The sequence below is a fragment of the Neovison vison genome, chromosome 4, assembly GCF_020171115.1.
Source record: "Neovison vison isolate M4711 chromosome 4, ASM_NN_V1, whole genome shotgun sequence".
NCBI classification, from domain to species: Eukaryota; Metazoa; Chordata; class Mammalia; order Carnivora; family Mustelidae; genus Neogale; species Neogale vison.
The window spans coordinates 226,619,558-226,634,617 of NC_058094.1; the positions used below are offsets into that span (position 1 = coordinate 226,619,558).

General features: G+C 36.5%; 1 protein-coding gene across 11 annotated transcripts in view; it reads right to left on the minus strand.

Annotated features, from left to right (window-relative positions):
* The window catches only part of KMT2C (lysine methyltransferase 2C), a 274,521-nt gene that overhangs the window by 193,253 nt on the left and 66,208 nt on the right, over positions 1–15,060 (minus strand). For all 11 annotated transcript variants that reach the window (XM_044246888.1, XM_044246885.1, XM_044246890.1 and 8 more), the window contains exon 2: positions 4,474–4,562. In XM_044246888.1, coding sequence (XP_044102823.1) covers positions 4,474–4,562 — 89 coding nt within the window. The remainder of the gene's footprint in view (positions 1–4,473; positions 4,563–15,060) is intronic.

Below are 15,060 nucleotides of genomic sequence, written 5' to 3' on the forward strand. Positions count from 1 at the left end.
TAAGGGCAGGAGGCACAGGAAATACCTGTGCCTTCCACTCAATTTTGCTGTGAACATAAAACTCCTCTAAAAACTCAAGTCCATTAAAAAAAACTTTGCTAGAGATAACGGAAGGTATTAATGTGAACCAGTGTTTATAAGCACATGAGTATGCTCTCACATCTATACAGTAACTAGTATGTCACTTCAGTAGACTAACGTTAATTCTCAATAAAAACAACAGAACACGCATCCCCGGACCCCGGTCTTCCATCTCTAACACGCTTCTCCACTAAAGTCCTTAGAGAATAGTCAACGTCATATCCTGGGGTAGAGAAAATTAAAGATGGGCCTGAAAACTACTGTTGCCAAAGAGCAATGAGCTTTGAAACATTCTGAGATAATATTAAAAAGAACTTAAGAAGCCAGCTGAAAAGAGACCAAACTGCCACAACAGTCAAAAGAAATTTTTAATTATAATTAACTAAATCCTAATTAACCAATTATAATTAACTAAAACAAGTTTGCAAAGCCCTGATTACATAATGATTCTCAAAGAAAAGTGGAGTTTCTCTTAACTTGCATTTCATTTGAGTTGATTTCATTTATATAGAAAAAAACCAGACTAGTAACAGCCACCACCTCCTAAAAACCATAGAATTTTCTTACCATAAAAACTTAAGGGGCGCCTGGGTGGCTCAGTGGGTTAAGCCACTGCCTTCGGCTCAGGTCATGATCTCAGGGTCCTGGGATCGAGTCCCGCATCGGGCTCTCTGCCCAGCGGGGAGTCTGCGTCCCCCTCTCTCTCTGCCTGCCTCTCTGCCTGCTTGTGATCTCTCTGTCAAATAAATAAATAAAACCTTTAAAAAAAAAAAAAACTTAACAAACTACACTGACCTCTACCTCTGAAACTAATACTACATTGTATGTCAATTAAGTGAATTTAAATTAAAAAAAAAAAAAAACTGATCTGTGAAATTTCTTGTGATTTTCCCAGTGGCCATTTACAGGATACTCGTTCCCACCACTTAGTCCACGACACACACACACACGCCCCTATACTCATTACAATAAACATTCTTACATTACTATAAATCATTAAACAAATGTATCAAGACATAATATTTACAGATACAGAAGACCTTCCAGCAAACCTTGGGCCTTGAGACGTGTACGTTAAAACTCGCAGCCAACTCAATGTGCTTCTGAACTGACCAGAAATGTATGGAACTCTTCTTCTCTTTGCCTGGGTTTACTTGTAGCCTATTTAAGCTATTAAATTTTTTTTAAGTTTTATTTATTGAAGTAATCTCTACACCCAGCGTGCACTTGAACGCACAGCCCCGAGACCAGGAGTCCCGCGCTCCTGTGACAGAGCCCCCAAGCGTCCCTACAGCTTAGGAGTCTTCACAACTATTCTCTGTTCTTCTCTGGACTATTCTCCTTGTCCTACATGTTCACCAAAACAAATGGACAAAGAGCAAAGACTAACTCAGGTGATTTTATTTAATTTTAGGTATAAAAGGCCAGAATAAGAAAAAAATCCTTCTCCTGTTAAAGCCTTTCACTAAACTTTATTTGCCTTGATACTTCGTAAGACAGAGTATGAGAAGACTCTCCATTTGTGGGGATTAGTACTCATCACATAAGGAAAAATTAAGTGTCAGAACTCTAGTTTTGTGGTGATGTTCCAAAAATAGCAGTAGCTTAGAAAATACAGAAAAGAAACTATAAGAATGTAATACTTCCTCAGTTAGTGAACTGAAGCCTACTATACATATGAAATTATTCTAGATGCTGGGAATAAATTCATGAGCAAGTCAAATCCCTAACCTCATGAAGCCTGCAGTCTCGTGTAGAAGGCATACAATAAACAAATATGTGAAACAATGTCATATCTGCTTAAATACTAGGAAAAAAGGAGGGGCTCCTGGAAAACTCAGTCATTAAACATCTGCCTTTGACTCAGGTCATGATCCCAGGGTGCTGGGATCAAGCCTCGCATTCGGGCTCCCTGGTCAGTGGGAAGCCTGCTTCTTCCTCTCCTGCTCCCCATGCTTGTGTTCCCTCTCTTGCTGTGCTGTTTCTCCCTGTCAAATAAATCAGTAAAATCCTAGAAAGAAAGAAAATACTTAATGCTCAAATACTAATGGAAATCATTCACTGAGACAGGAAACACATGATGTAAGAAACCCAGGAAACCTGAAGGCGCAAAGTCCCTAAGAGATGAAGAGGTAAAATCAAGGACATGAGCAAAGAGCTGGCCTTTGATAACCACAGACTTTTCATCCCATTTCAACAGCAGGGAAGGTAAAATCTATGGGCGGAGCTACAAGCAGGATGGTGAGTGAATGTAGAATTTCTCTGCTGACTGCTTCTGTTTTTTTCCTTCTTTCACTGAACTAAGTAAGTAAGATCATCAATAACCAAAAAATGAAAAACAGGAGGAGGTGTGGAAAATTTGAACAGAGAAGAGAAGGTGCCAAAAGAACCATCAGTGATACTGGGAGAGAAAATTTCTACATAAAAGTAGAATGAGTGTAGAGTAGCCATCATAGCCACTTGATATTTGAGGTCATAAATCTGAAATGAAACCAGTCAGCAAGGTGATGATTTTCCCCAGCCATTATCAGCTGCTACACTGCAGAATTTGGTTTTCTATTAAAAACAAAACATTGGGACGATGGTCAAAAAGGTAAAGGTAAGTAAGAGAGGGACTCCTTCAGTGGGTCACAGACTCTGAACTAGCAGAGGAAGGCAACATCCCCGTCACTAAAATCACTGGATTGGAGGACTCACTATGGCTCAAGAATTATTACGGCGCTAATACTAGGAGAAAATGAGCTGGAGAAAGAAGTAGTAGTCAGAGTGCAGGAGAGATGATGCTGAGATTCTGGATGTGAAACCGCAACTGTCAGAGCAAGTGAGACGAGGACACAAGCTGATCACGTACGACCAGAAGCCGAGCAGGCTGAAGGCGACTGCTCAGGTAGTCCGGAGAATCGCAGAGCGGAGAAATCCAGGAGCCAAGACCCCTGGGTCCTGAACAGTTACTAACATCACAATGGAGGCCTCAGAAGAAAACAGAAAGGCAGGTGCTACATCTTCAGAGCAAGAGGGAAAGTGCCCAGGAAGACTGTTGATAAGTGCAGAGAAAGGGTCTGGGGTACAGTGAGCAGCACTGGTTTAAAGCGACCTGTAAGTATCGTTATATTGGAAAATATCACTTGAAACTTAAACAAACAAACAAATACCTTAAAAAAAAAAAGAAGAAGAAGAAGAAGAAGATCTCTCCCCTAGAAAGTTAACAGAAAAAATTTAAGGAAAAGAAATCAAGAAAAATAACTAGTGGGGAATTTACATAATTCAAGTTTATAACAATGTGGTGACAAATTCATGGCAAAACAGCAAAAGGTAGAATTCTGCACTCCAACCTTCAGTCATCACTCTAGCTACCGAGACCCTACTGAAGAGAGGGATGAGAACTAGAGAACATCTGAAGGTTTTCCAAGAATTAGTCATCTAGCGGCAACACACTGACAACCACAAGTATCTTATGAATAACTGTATTTAAAGATACAGCAATTTCTTTTTTTTTTTAAGATTTTATTTATTTATTTGACAGAGAGAGATCACAAGTAAGCAGAGAGGCAGGCAGAGAGAGAGGGGAGGAAGCAGGCTCCCTGCTGAGCAGAGAGCCCGATGTGGGACTCGATCCCAGGACCCCGAGATCATGACCTGAGCCGAAAGCAGAGGCTTAACCCACTGAGCCACCCAGGCACCCCGATACAGCAATTTCTAATTCTTCTCTAAAAACTGTATGATATTCTGTAAGCAACAAGAAGAGGACAATCAACTTCAGAGAAAAAGCCTGTCACTATGTCTAAACTCTACCCGACAACTGTTAAAAAACACTGCCCGTGAGAGACCCATCTCACACAGATATTCTTTGAATACAGTATGAAACCTTGTCCCTTTGACAACTTCTATCACTAATTTGATAAATGTTGGGATTTCCCATTAGTTTGGGCAACCTACTCTTTCTTTTGCCCATACATAATACACATTAGCTTATTAAAGGCATCTAAATGTCCCACAGACCAGAATGCACTTAGTCCGGTTTAATGCAGCATTTCACAGTATTTTTCTTTACTGGAACATATTTTTTCCCCTCACACACATACTAACATAATCAGCTTCCAACAAATGCTGGATGGTTCATAAGCAGGAATATACTATAAGTTATCATATTAAGAGCCTGGAATTACTATGTATTCCAATTTTAATTTTGCTTTAAAAAAATATTTCCCTACAGATATTAAATACTTTCCACTAAATCAGGGCTGTAAGGAAAAGAGAGAACTAAATTTTTTCACTGTGTCATAGCTTATCAGATTACTTCAGCAGATGGAGATTTTAGAACTCAGTATATAGCCAAACGCTAGTTGTGCAAATTATGATGTGCATTTTTTAAAAATCTGTGAAGTTTGATACCTGCTTCCACAATATTTTCCGTTTCTGTTGTCTCCAGCCCATCCATGCTGTCCTCATCTTCCACGGTAGTTTTTCCTCTACTTCGAGGCCTATGGAGAAGTAAAGACAAAGAGTTCAATGTAATTTTAAGGATTATAATTGTATTTAACATAAAGAAGTTGAAGGTATACATAATAAAATTAGGCAATTTTTACTATATGTTACCATACCAAATAGTAAATATCACATTTTACATTTATTTTTCCCTCAAACCCAGCCCACCCTTAAACATAAATGTGAAGACAGGCCCAGATTAATGTATTTTGTCATCATAACTTACGTATTCTTTGTATTAGGCTTTGTCCCTCTCTGAGCTGACCTTGAGATGACCCTCTGTTTACAGTAGTGGTTTTTAACCACTTAATGGGTTATTTGCAAAATTCACACATCTTTATCTAATGAAACTGAGGAAACGATGCCCAGACGAGTGCATTTTTAAGACTCTTCCATACATGGAAGCGATGCATATCTTTGCAAATCACTCAAAAAAAATTTTTGTAAATATTTAACATAATCTAATCACACATCTCACAAATATAATGCAATTATATAAAACTCACTTCAGTAAACTAAGAATCATGGTAAAGTGAGCTTCTTGGACCCAATACAATTTTAAAAACAAAACAAAAACACTAATGCCTTCAGATTTTGAGAAATCTCAGAAATTAAGGACAGAATTGAGTCAAACAAAAAAAATTTTTTTTGAGGGGCTCCTGGGTGGCTCATTCAGTTGAGCATCTGCCTTTGGCTCGGGTCATGATCCCAGGGTCCTGGGATCCAGCCCCCCCACCGGGCTCCCTGCTCCCCAAAGAGCGTGCTTCTCCCTCTCTCTCTGCTGTTCCCCCTGCTTGTGCTTTCTCTCTCTGTGTCAAATAAATAAAATCTTTAAAAAACTTTTTGAACACATAAAATAAGAAAAAACAGGAAATCACATATTTTAAAAATTGACAGTAGTACTCAGATACTTTCAGACCTTTAAATTATTTCATTACATAAAAAGACACAAACTCAGTGTTTAAGTTGAAAAACACAGGGCAGGGGCACCTGGGTGGCTCAGTGGGTTAAAACCTCTGCCTTCAGCTCAGGTCATGATCTCAGGGTCCTGGGATGGAGCCCCTGCATTGGGCTCTCTGCTCAGCAGGAAGCCTGCTTCCCACCCCTCTCTGATTCCCTCTCTGCCTGCTTGTGATCTCTCTCTGTCAAATAAATAAATAAAATCTTTAAAAAAAAAAAAAAAAAGGAAAACACAGGGCAGAAAATAATAAAGGGTTAATATGAAAAACATAAAAGGCTTTTTTTAAACAGAAAATCTAATTTAAGTCTTTCTTTTAAATATTAATCAAAACCAGAAAAGGAGATGTAACAGAAGAATTTTCTGAAGCTGAAGCAGTCTAAGTAGTTTTATATATGAACCACTGTAAACTATCAGAAAGTCACCCCTACCCTCAAAGAACTTTAAAACACCTGAACCAAAATCCTAACAAATATGTCTAAAACTATAGTTGAAAAAAATCTATGTTAAAAAAAACTACGTAAAATACTAATAAATATCATCAACATACAAGTACAATTTAATATTAGAAATTAGTCAATATAACACAGTAGATCAAAGAGCCAAAATAGCATTGCTTCAAACTTCATGAGCAAAAGGGAAAGAGACGTAATTCAGTAAGAAACTACATGGACTTACTGGGGCTAAAGGATTCCTAGGCTGATTGTATTTCTCATGGAAAAAGGGATAACTACCTTTAGGATTTATTAAGCAGTTATGTTTAATTTGAAATTAAATTGAAAAGAAAACTTTAGAGCAATCAAAGGGGAAAGAAAGTATGGGATGAGAAAAGTCTGACCAATCCAACAGCCGGCAAAAAGGAAAATAAAAAATACATAATATATAGAAAATAAAATAAAAAGATTAAAAATGAGTTATCACAGTAAATATAAGTGGCTTAAAGTTGGCTGTCATTAATGATAAAAAGATTAATTTACCATGAAAACTCAACAGAACTACTCGCATTGTATAAAGCAAACATTTACAGAACTACGAGGAATTCAGAGTCACAATCATGAGAAATTTTCACATCTCACTCTCAGAAACTGAGATGACAAACAGAAACATTTTAAGCAATTACTTGGACGACACATGTAACAAGCATCATTACAACTCGATCAATCCTCCTGTGTCTGGCTCTGTTAAAACACAGGACACAGGGTTAAACAAAATCTCTGCTTTCACTAAACCACATTCTAGTGAGAAGAAATACCTGTTACTCCTGTAAACAAAACACACATAAAGAAAATACAAATGAAAAAAAATGAAGGATGAAGGACTGCCATTTTAAACAAGATACTTAAAAAATAAACTTCATAAAAATAAAATTTTATTTTATTTTTAAGTAAGGAGATGTTTCAGTAGATCTGAAGTAAAAGAGAAACGAAACCATGCCAACAGGTGGGAAAGGAGCACTACAGCTGAAGGAATGGTGAATGCAAAGTTGTAAGTATATGAGTGTTGGAAAAACTCTCATTTTTGGTTGGAACAGAATGAGTGAGAGGGCAGTAAAGAGATAACGAGGCCAAAGAAAGTGTTTTTTAAAAGGGATCAATTGGGTTTTTTTCTTTTTACTTTTTTTTTTAGAAACCTATAGACCAATATAAGGACTATGTACAGAGAGACTGGAAATTCTTGAAATACTCCTAACATGACTGCTACAGTGAAATAGAGAAAAAGAAATTAATTCAAGAGACATTATGGGGGCGCCTGGGTGGCTCAGTGGGTTAAGCCGCTGCCTTCGGCTCGGGTCATGATCTCGGGGTCCTGGGATCGAGTCCCGCGTCGGGCTCTCTGCTCAGCGGGGAGCCTGCTTCCTCCTCTCTCTCTCTGCCTGCCTCTCTGCCTACTTGTGATCTCTCTCTGTCAAATAAATAAATAAAAATCTTAAAAAAAAAAGACATTATGGAGCTAGAATTTACTTTTAATCTTTTCTTTATGATTCTTCATGATTAGGAACACTCCCTGCTAAAGGAAGGGAAACGTGTGACTTAGCTGGCTTTGTCATTTAATCTTCCAAGCCAGTGTCTGTGGCTCTGTTTTATGTTCTGTTTTGTTTTGTTCTCCACTATCCTCACCCTTGCTAAGTTATGGTTTTTTGGCAGTTTTGGCTTTATTTCAAACTCATTTTATCTAAAGGTAGGGGGAGTAAGGAGTGTGTACATATGTATCAGTTGTCTGTATTCCTCAAGAAGAAATTTTTAATTTTTACTTTGCTTCTTTTACTTATTCTTCTTCTTAATTCCTGGTTTTGGCACCAATAAAGCATGCTTTTACACTCATCAACCCATCAGAATTCTTTTCCTTCTGCTCAATGGACCAACCAATATCATGTCATTTTAAGTTTCCCGTATTTCACTCACGTCTTTTTAATGCTGCTCACTGGCTTCTGATATGTGATTGCTCTGACTAATCAAATGGTGAATTTGTTTTTTTCTGCATGCAAAAAGATAATGGTCATACTTTGTCAAATCCACATCAATAGAAATAGATGTACACATTTTACATTTCCATACTGCATTCAGATGTTCCCAGTTTGAGTTTTTAATAGAACTTTGAAGTCTCATTACAAATGGCAACCTAAAAATTATTTATTTCAATCTTTCTTTGGCTTTTCTTCCAATTTTTTTTCTTTTGTATCTTTTAATCCTTCATTTTGATTTTGATTCCTTCTACTGAAAGCAAATTTTAAGTAAATACCATGAACAATTTGAAAAAATCTTCCATCAAAAATCCAATGTTCCATATTAATATTATAAATTAAAACTAATTTGAGTTCCTAAAATAATATAGTAGACTTCTATTTAAAGCCACATGGGACTACAGAGGAGATTCAAATTACCTTCCATGCATAAACAACTAGAAAACCAGATAAAATGTAAGAAACAACCATCATAAGACATTAAACAAAAGGCAAGGACAGGACTGTAATCCCCAGGCAAAAGGAAAAAAACAAGGTGAACCCTACCATCACAAAGACTTTCTGCATGGAGTTAATTTGCAAACTGTAGCACAGAGAGGGGAACTCAAAGACTGGCAACTGTACTGAAATGAAGACACAGAAATCATCAGTTCAGGAGGCTAGAAACTGTGGGAGAGCGTACATAAGGAGAGAGAGTTGTACAGAGACACAGATCCAGACATCCGCATAAGGGTACCCTTAAGGTTTTATCTGTATACTAATCTGTGTAAATGTGGTAGAAAACCCCAAAAGGCTAAACAAGAACAAGTTCCAAGGAAAGAACTATTACAGCACAGCTGCAATACAAACAAGTCCCAAAGTTCCCAGAGCCAGGAATCAGCCACGTTCCCTCTAACCAGAGTGCCAAGACCTCACTGACTATATTATCACATTCAGTAGAGACTAAAATAGAACATGACTTTAAAAGTAAGCTAAATGAAGCCTATAACTTATCTTCTAGACCATCTCTAAAAGAGTTCAAAAAATCAAGGAATAAAACCAGAAAACAACAGAGATGATAGAAGGGACAAGCATGGACATTAAATTGGCTATTATCAACATGTCTCATATGTTTGAGAATGTAATGAAAAATGAATGAGAGAGAGAAATGAAAGATAGTAAAAAATGTTAAAAATGAAACTCAAAGGTAACAAAAAAAAATAAAACTTTGATTAACATCTGACAGAAACGGCAAAAGAAAAGATGACTGACATTAAAGATCTAGCAAACAATGTCTACCCAACATAAAAGACAAAGTGAAAAAAGACAAACACAGCTACAGAACCCTGTGGGACAAATGCAACCAATCTAACATGTGAAACTGGAGTTGGAGGGAAGCAAACAAACAAACTATATATACATATATATTTTTTTAAATGAAATACTAGCTGCAAATCTTTCAAACTATGTAATTACAAACCTATAGATCCAAGCAGCACAACAAAACCTCACTCACATACACACATGAGTAACTTTATAGTCAACTTGCTGTAACAGAGTAATGAAAGAACCTCAAAAGCAGCCAAAAGTAAGATGTATTACTTACAGAGTAAGAAAAATAAAGAGTGACTGCAAACTTCTCATGTGAAACTATGTATGCCAGAAGACAGTGAAATAACATAATTGAAGCGCTTGGAGAAAAAATTAAAGGGAAAAAACCCATAAACCTTAAATTAAACATGCAGCACAACGCATCCTTCAGAAACGAAAGTAATGAAAAATATTTTTCAAACAAATTGTTCAACGAACCTTCATTATAAGACATGTTAAGGAAATTCTTTGGACAAAAGGAAAATTACAATTAATAAAAGCCTAGATCAAGATATCTGTATGCAAAGGAATAAAAACTGGTGGAAATGGCTAAGTATGTAACAAATATAAAAGACCTTTTTCTCATTTTTAATATCCTTAAAAGTTAACTCACTGTTTAAAGCAAAAACTGTAATTTATTCCAGGGTACATAATAGATAGATAGATAGATAGATAGATAATGTATATCTATAGATAGATAGATGAGTGAATTAACTGTATGGCAACAGGTGGTGCCTTGGTGACTGCTAAGTGCCTGCCTTCAGCTCAGGTCATGATCCCAGATACCTGGGACTAAGCTCCACATCAGCTCCTTGCTCAGTGAAGAATCTACTTCTCCCTTTCTCTTTCCCTCTCCCCGTGCTTGTGCTCACTCGATCTATCTCTCTCAAGTAAGTAAATAAAATCTTTTAAATAAATAAAATAAATAAAAATTAAACTGTATGGCAACAATAGTTCAAAACAAAGGAGGGTAAAAATTAAAGTATATTGGTATACAGTTCTTACAGAACATTTTCAGTAATAAAATGTTACTTGAAGGAAAACTCAGGTGAGTTAAAAATGTATCACATAAAACCGAGAGCAACTCCTCTATGAAAACACACACATGCACAGCTTGTTAGTCAAATACAGATAGGACAGAATGCTAAAAAAAAATTCCATTAACCCAAAAACGGGAGGGAAAGAATAAAAGACAATAAAGAAGAAATAAAATATAAAACAAGTAAATTTAAACGCATTCACATCAACAATTTCGTTAAGTGTCAATAAGCTTAACAGTACAATTAAAAAGCAGAAATTATAAAATCTTGTTAAAATGTCGATACTACCCAAAGCAATTTACGGATTTAATGCTATCCCTATCAAAATACCAATAGCGTTTTTCACAGAACTGGAACAATTCTAAATTTTATATGGAACCAAAAAGACTTCAACAGCCAGAGCAATCTTGAAAAAGAAAAACAAAACTGGAGGTATCACAATTCCAGATTTCATGTTATACTGTAAGACAGTAGTAATTAAAACAGTATGATACTGGCATAAAAACACACATAGATCAATGGAACAGAATAGAAAACCCAGAAATAAACCCACAATTATATCGTCAATCTATGACAAAGGAGGCAAGAAGATACAATGGGAAAAAGACAGTCTCTTCAACAAATGTGTTGGGAAAAATGGACAGCTACAGACAAAAGAATGAAACTGGACCACTTTCTTTCATGATACACAAAAATAGAGTCAAAATGATCTAAAGACCTAAACATGAGATCTGAAACCATAAAAATCCTTGAAGACAGCACAGTCAGTAATTTCTCTGGTATCACCCACAGCAACATTTTTCTAGACATATCTCCTGAGGCAAAGTAAATAAAAGCAAAAATAAACTACTGGAACTACATCAAAACCAAAACCTCTGCACAGTGAAGTCAACAATCAACAAAGCTAAAAGGCAATGTACTGAATGTACAAATGACATATCAGATAAAGGATTAGTTTCCAAAATATATAAAGCACTTAAAAAGTCAAGATGTCCAAAAAGCAAATAATCCAATTTTTAAAATGGGCAGAAGACACGAACAGACATTTCTCTGAAGACATCCAGGTGGTCAAGAGACGCATGAAAAGATGCTCGACATCACTCATCAGAGGGAAAAGCTAATCAAAACTACAATGAGATATCACCTCACATTTGCCGGATGGCTAAAATTAAAAAATGAAGAAACAACAGGTGTTGGCCAGGATATGGAGACCAAAGAACACTCATGCACTGTTGGTGGGAATGCAAACCGGTACAGCCACTGTGGAAAACAGTACAAAGTTTCCTCAAAAGTTAGGAATAGAACTACCCTGTAATTCAGTAATCACACTACGGGGTATTTACCCCAAAAATATAAAAACACTAATTCAAAGGGATATGTGTACCCCTAAGTTTATAGTAGCATTATTTACAATAGCCAAACTATGAACAAGCAGCCTGAGTGTCCACTGATAGATGAATGGATAAAGAATATGAAGTATACATTTGCAATAGACTATTATTCAGCCATAAAATGGAATGAATCTTTATTTAAGATTTTATTTATTTATTTGACAGAGAGAGAGAGAGAAAGAGATCATAAGTAGGCAGGCAGGGAGAGAGGGGAAATTGGGCTCCCTGCTGAGCAGAGCGCTCAATGTGGGGCTCGATCCCAGGACCCTGAGATCATGACCTGAGTGGAAGGCAGAGGCTTAACCCACTGAGCCATCCAGGCGCCCCAAAATGGAATGAAATCTTGTTATCTGCAAAACACAGATAAAGCTGGAGAGTATAAGGCCTAAGCAAAATAAGGTAGTCAAAGACAAATCCCATATGATCTCACTCAAATGTGGAATTTAAGAAATAAAAAAAAGTGAACAAAGGAAAAAAAGAGACAAACCAAGAAACAGACTCTTTTTTTTTTTTTTAAGATTTTATTCATTTATTTGGCAGACAGAGATCACAAGTAGGCAGAGAGGCAGGCAGAGAGAGAGGAGGAGGAAGCAGGCTCCCCGCTGCGCAGAGAGCCCGATATAGGGCTCGATCCCAGGACCCTGGGATCACGACCTGAGCAGAAAGCAGAGGCTTTAATCCACTGAGCCACCCGGGCACCCCTAGAAACAGACTCTTAATTATAGAGAGCAAACTGAAGGTTATCAGAGGGAAGGAAGATAGAGGGGGATGGTCAAAATAGGTGGTAAGAATAAAAGACCACACTTACCATGATGTAAAAAAAATAAATTAAATTAAAAAGCAGAAATTATCAGTTTAAATTTAAAAAGCAAGACCCAATTATATGCAATCTATAAGACACACACTTAGAGGGATACTTACAGGATAAAAGAACAAAGAGACAGAAAAATATAATGTGACAATAGTGATCAAAAGAAAGCTATGGTGACTATATTATTAAACAAAGCACACTTCAAAGAAGGAGTATTATAAGAACTAGAGACAGATGTTACATAATGATAAAAATGCCAATTCATCAGAGACAATAATCCTAACCATGTATGCACCCAATGCTTCAAAATATTGATAATTGAAAATGGAAATACTTAAATCCACAATTACATCTCTACACCACAATACTGCTCAATAACTGGCATAAGTAGACAAAAAATTCAATAAAGATACAGAATACTTAAGTAAGACTACTCATCAACCAAGTGGACCTAAACTGGCCATTACAGAACACCCTACCTATTAACAACTGAATACCTACTCTTTTCAAGCATACTGTCCCCAGAATAATCCAAATTGTAGCCCTTTACACAAAGTTCAACAAACCAAAGTTCATCATACCAAACATGTCCTCTGGCCGTAATGGAACTAAACTAGAAACAAGTAATATCTTCAAACATCTGGTAAACACAATCAAAATTCTAAATAACCCACTAGTCAAGAAAGAAATGAAGGAAATTGGAAATTGGAAAACAGCTTGAACTAAATGAAAATGAATATACAGCATTTTCTAAATTTGTAAGATTCAGGTAGCACTGAATAAACGGAAATTTACAGTTTTAAATAGTTATATATCAGGAAATAAGAAAGATCTCAACTATAATAGTAACATAAGCCTCTACTTTAAGAAACTAGAAAACAGGGGCCCCTGGGTAGCTCAGTCAATTAAGTACTGGCCTTCAGCTTAGGTCATGATCTCAGGGTCCTGAGATTGAGACCCACATGGGGCTGTCTGCTAGGCCCTCTCTCTGTCAAATAAATAAATAAAATCTTAAAAAAAAAAAAAAAGAAATTAGAAAATAAAAATAAAATCAGAACAATAAAGAAAAATAATAAAAAGCCAAAATCCGTGACATAAAAACACAATAACGGAGAATTTTTAAAAATCAATGGAATCACCTCCCCCAAAATCAATGAAACTCAAACATGGTTCTTTGAAAAAAATTAATAACATAGATGATTTGCCAGTAAAAATGATGAAGAGAGAAAAAATTCATAAACTACCATCAGAAAAATTGAAAGAGGGATTATCACTAGAAAGTCAATACCCACTAGAAAGAGAATGAGAAAATATAAATAATTTTAACTCAATAAGTCCAATGGTCACAATCCTTGGAAAGCACAAATTGCCAAAGACTCAAGACTAGAAATGGAAAATTTGAATAACCCAGTGTCTATTTTTAAAATTGAATTTGTAGGTATAAACCTTCCCACAAAGAAAATTCCAAACCCAGTTGTCTTTATTGACAGATTCTATCAAATGTTTGAGAAATAATACTAATGCTACACTATCTCCAGGAAATAATGAAGGAAGGAACACTTCCCAACTCTTTCTATGATGCTGGCATTACAATGACAGCAAAATCAAAGAACATTATATAGAACCAATATCCATCAAAAAGACCTATTGTATAGAAGAAAAAAGAGAACACTCTGCCATTAATTTTTTACATATATTAACACCTGCCATACCAAATCAAAATAAAAATAATGTAAGAAAATTAAATTATAGCCTGTTTTTAGCTTTAAAAACACATATAAAATGGCAAAAGATTACCAAGGGGTTCCCGTTCTAGATAAGATGGAGGAATACATGCCAAACTTTAACTGCCACTGAATGCAACTATAAAACATGAATATAGGGCAGTCCTCTTGGGTCCCCTCCCTCCTCGGGAGCTTTGTACTATCGCTTTGCTATGACTCAATAAACCTTGCTCTGCTGCTCACCACACATACACACACACAAACACACACAAAATGCATGCCACAACTATTTGAGTTTCCTTAAAAATACAGAACAGCATGATGATAAGGAACAGACACTAGAATTCAAAGAACTTCCAAAGTATCACTGAGTTTACTATTTTACCTCTTCAGTACCCCCTGGCCTGAGTCCAGCACAATCTAACAGCCAGGAGCGAAGCAGTCTAACAGCCAGGAGATGCAGAAAGACAGCGTGACTGAGCTAACCCACAACATGCTCAGAGTGGACCTGATCCTAGCAAGTATTAACAAAAACTCCCAGAGCTGAGCTAACGGACCTCTGGCCAGGTTGCAGACTGACCACTGGTACTCCAAACACAGTATAGACAAGAACGGCACTGCAAAAGTTCTGAAAACGAAACTGAACTTACCACAGCCCACAAACGGCTGGTTGAAACCTATAGCCTTGCATACCCAGGCCAAGTGCCTGCTAAATCAAAAATATCAACCTTCTCCATAAGGTGTCTTTAAACTCCACCG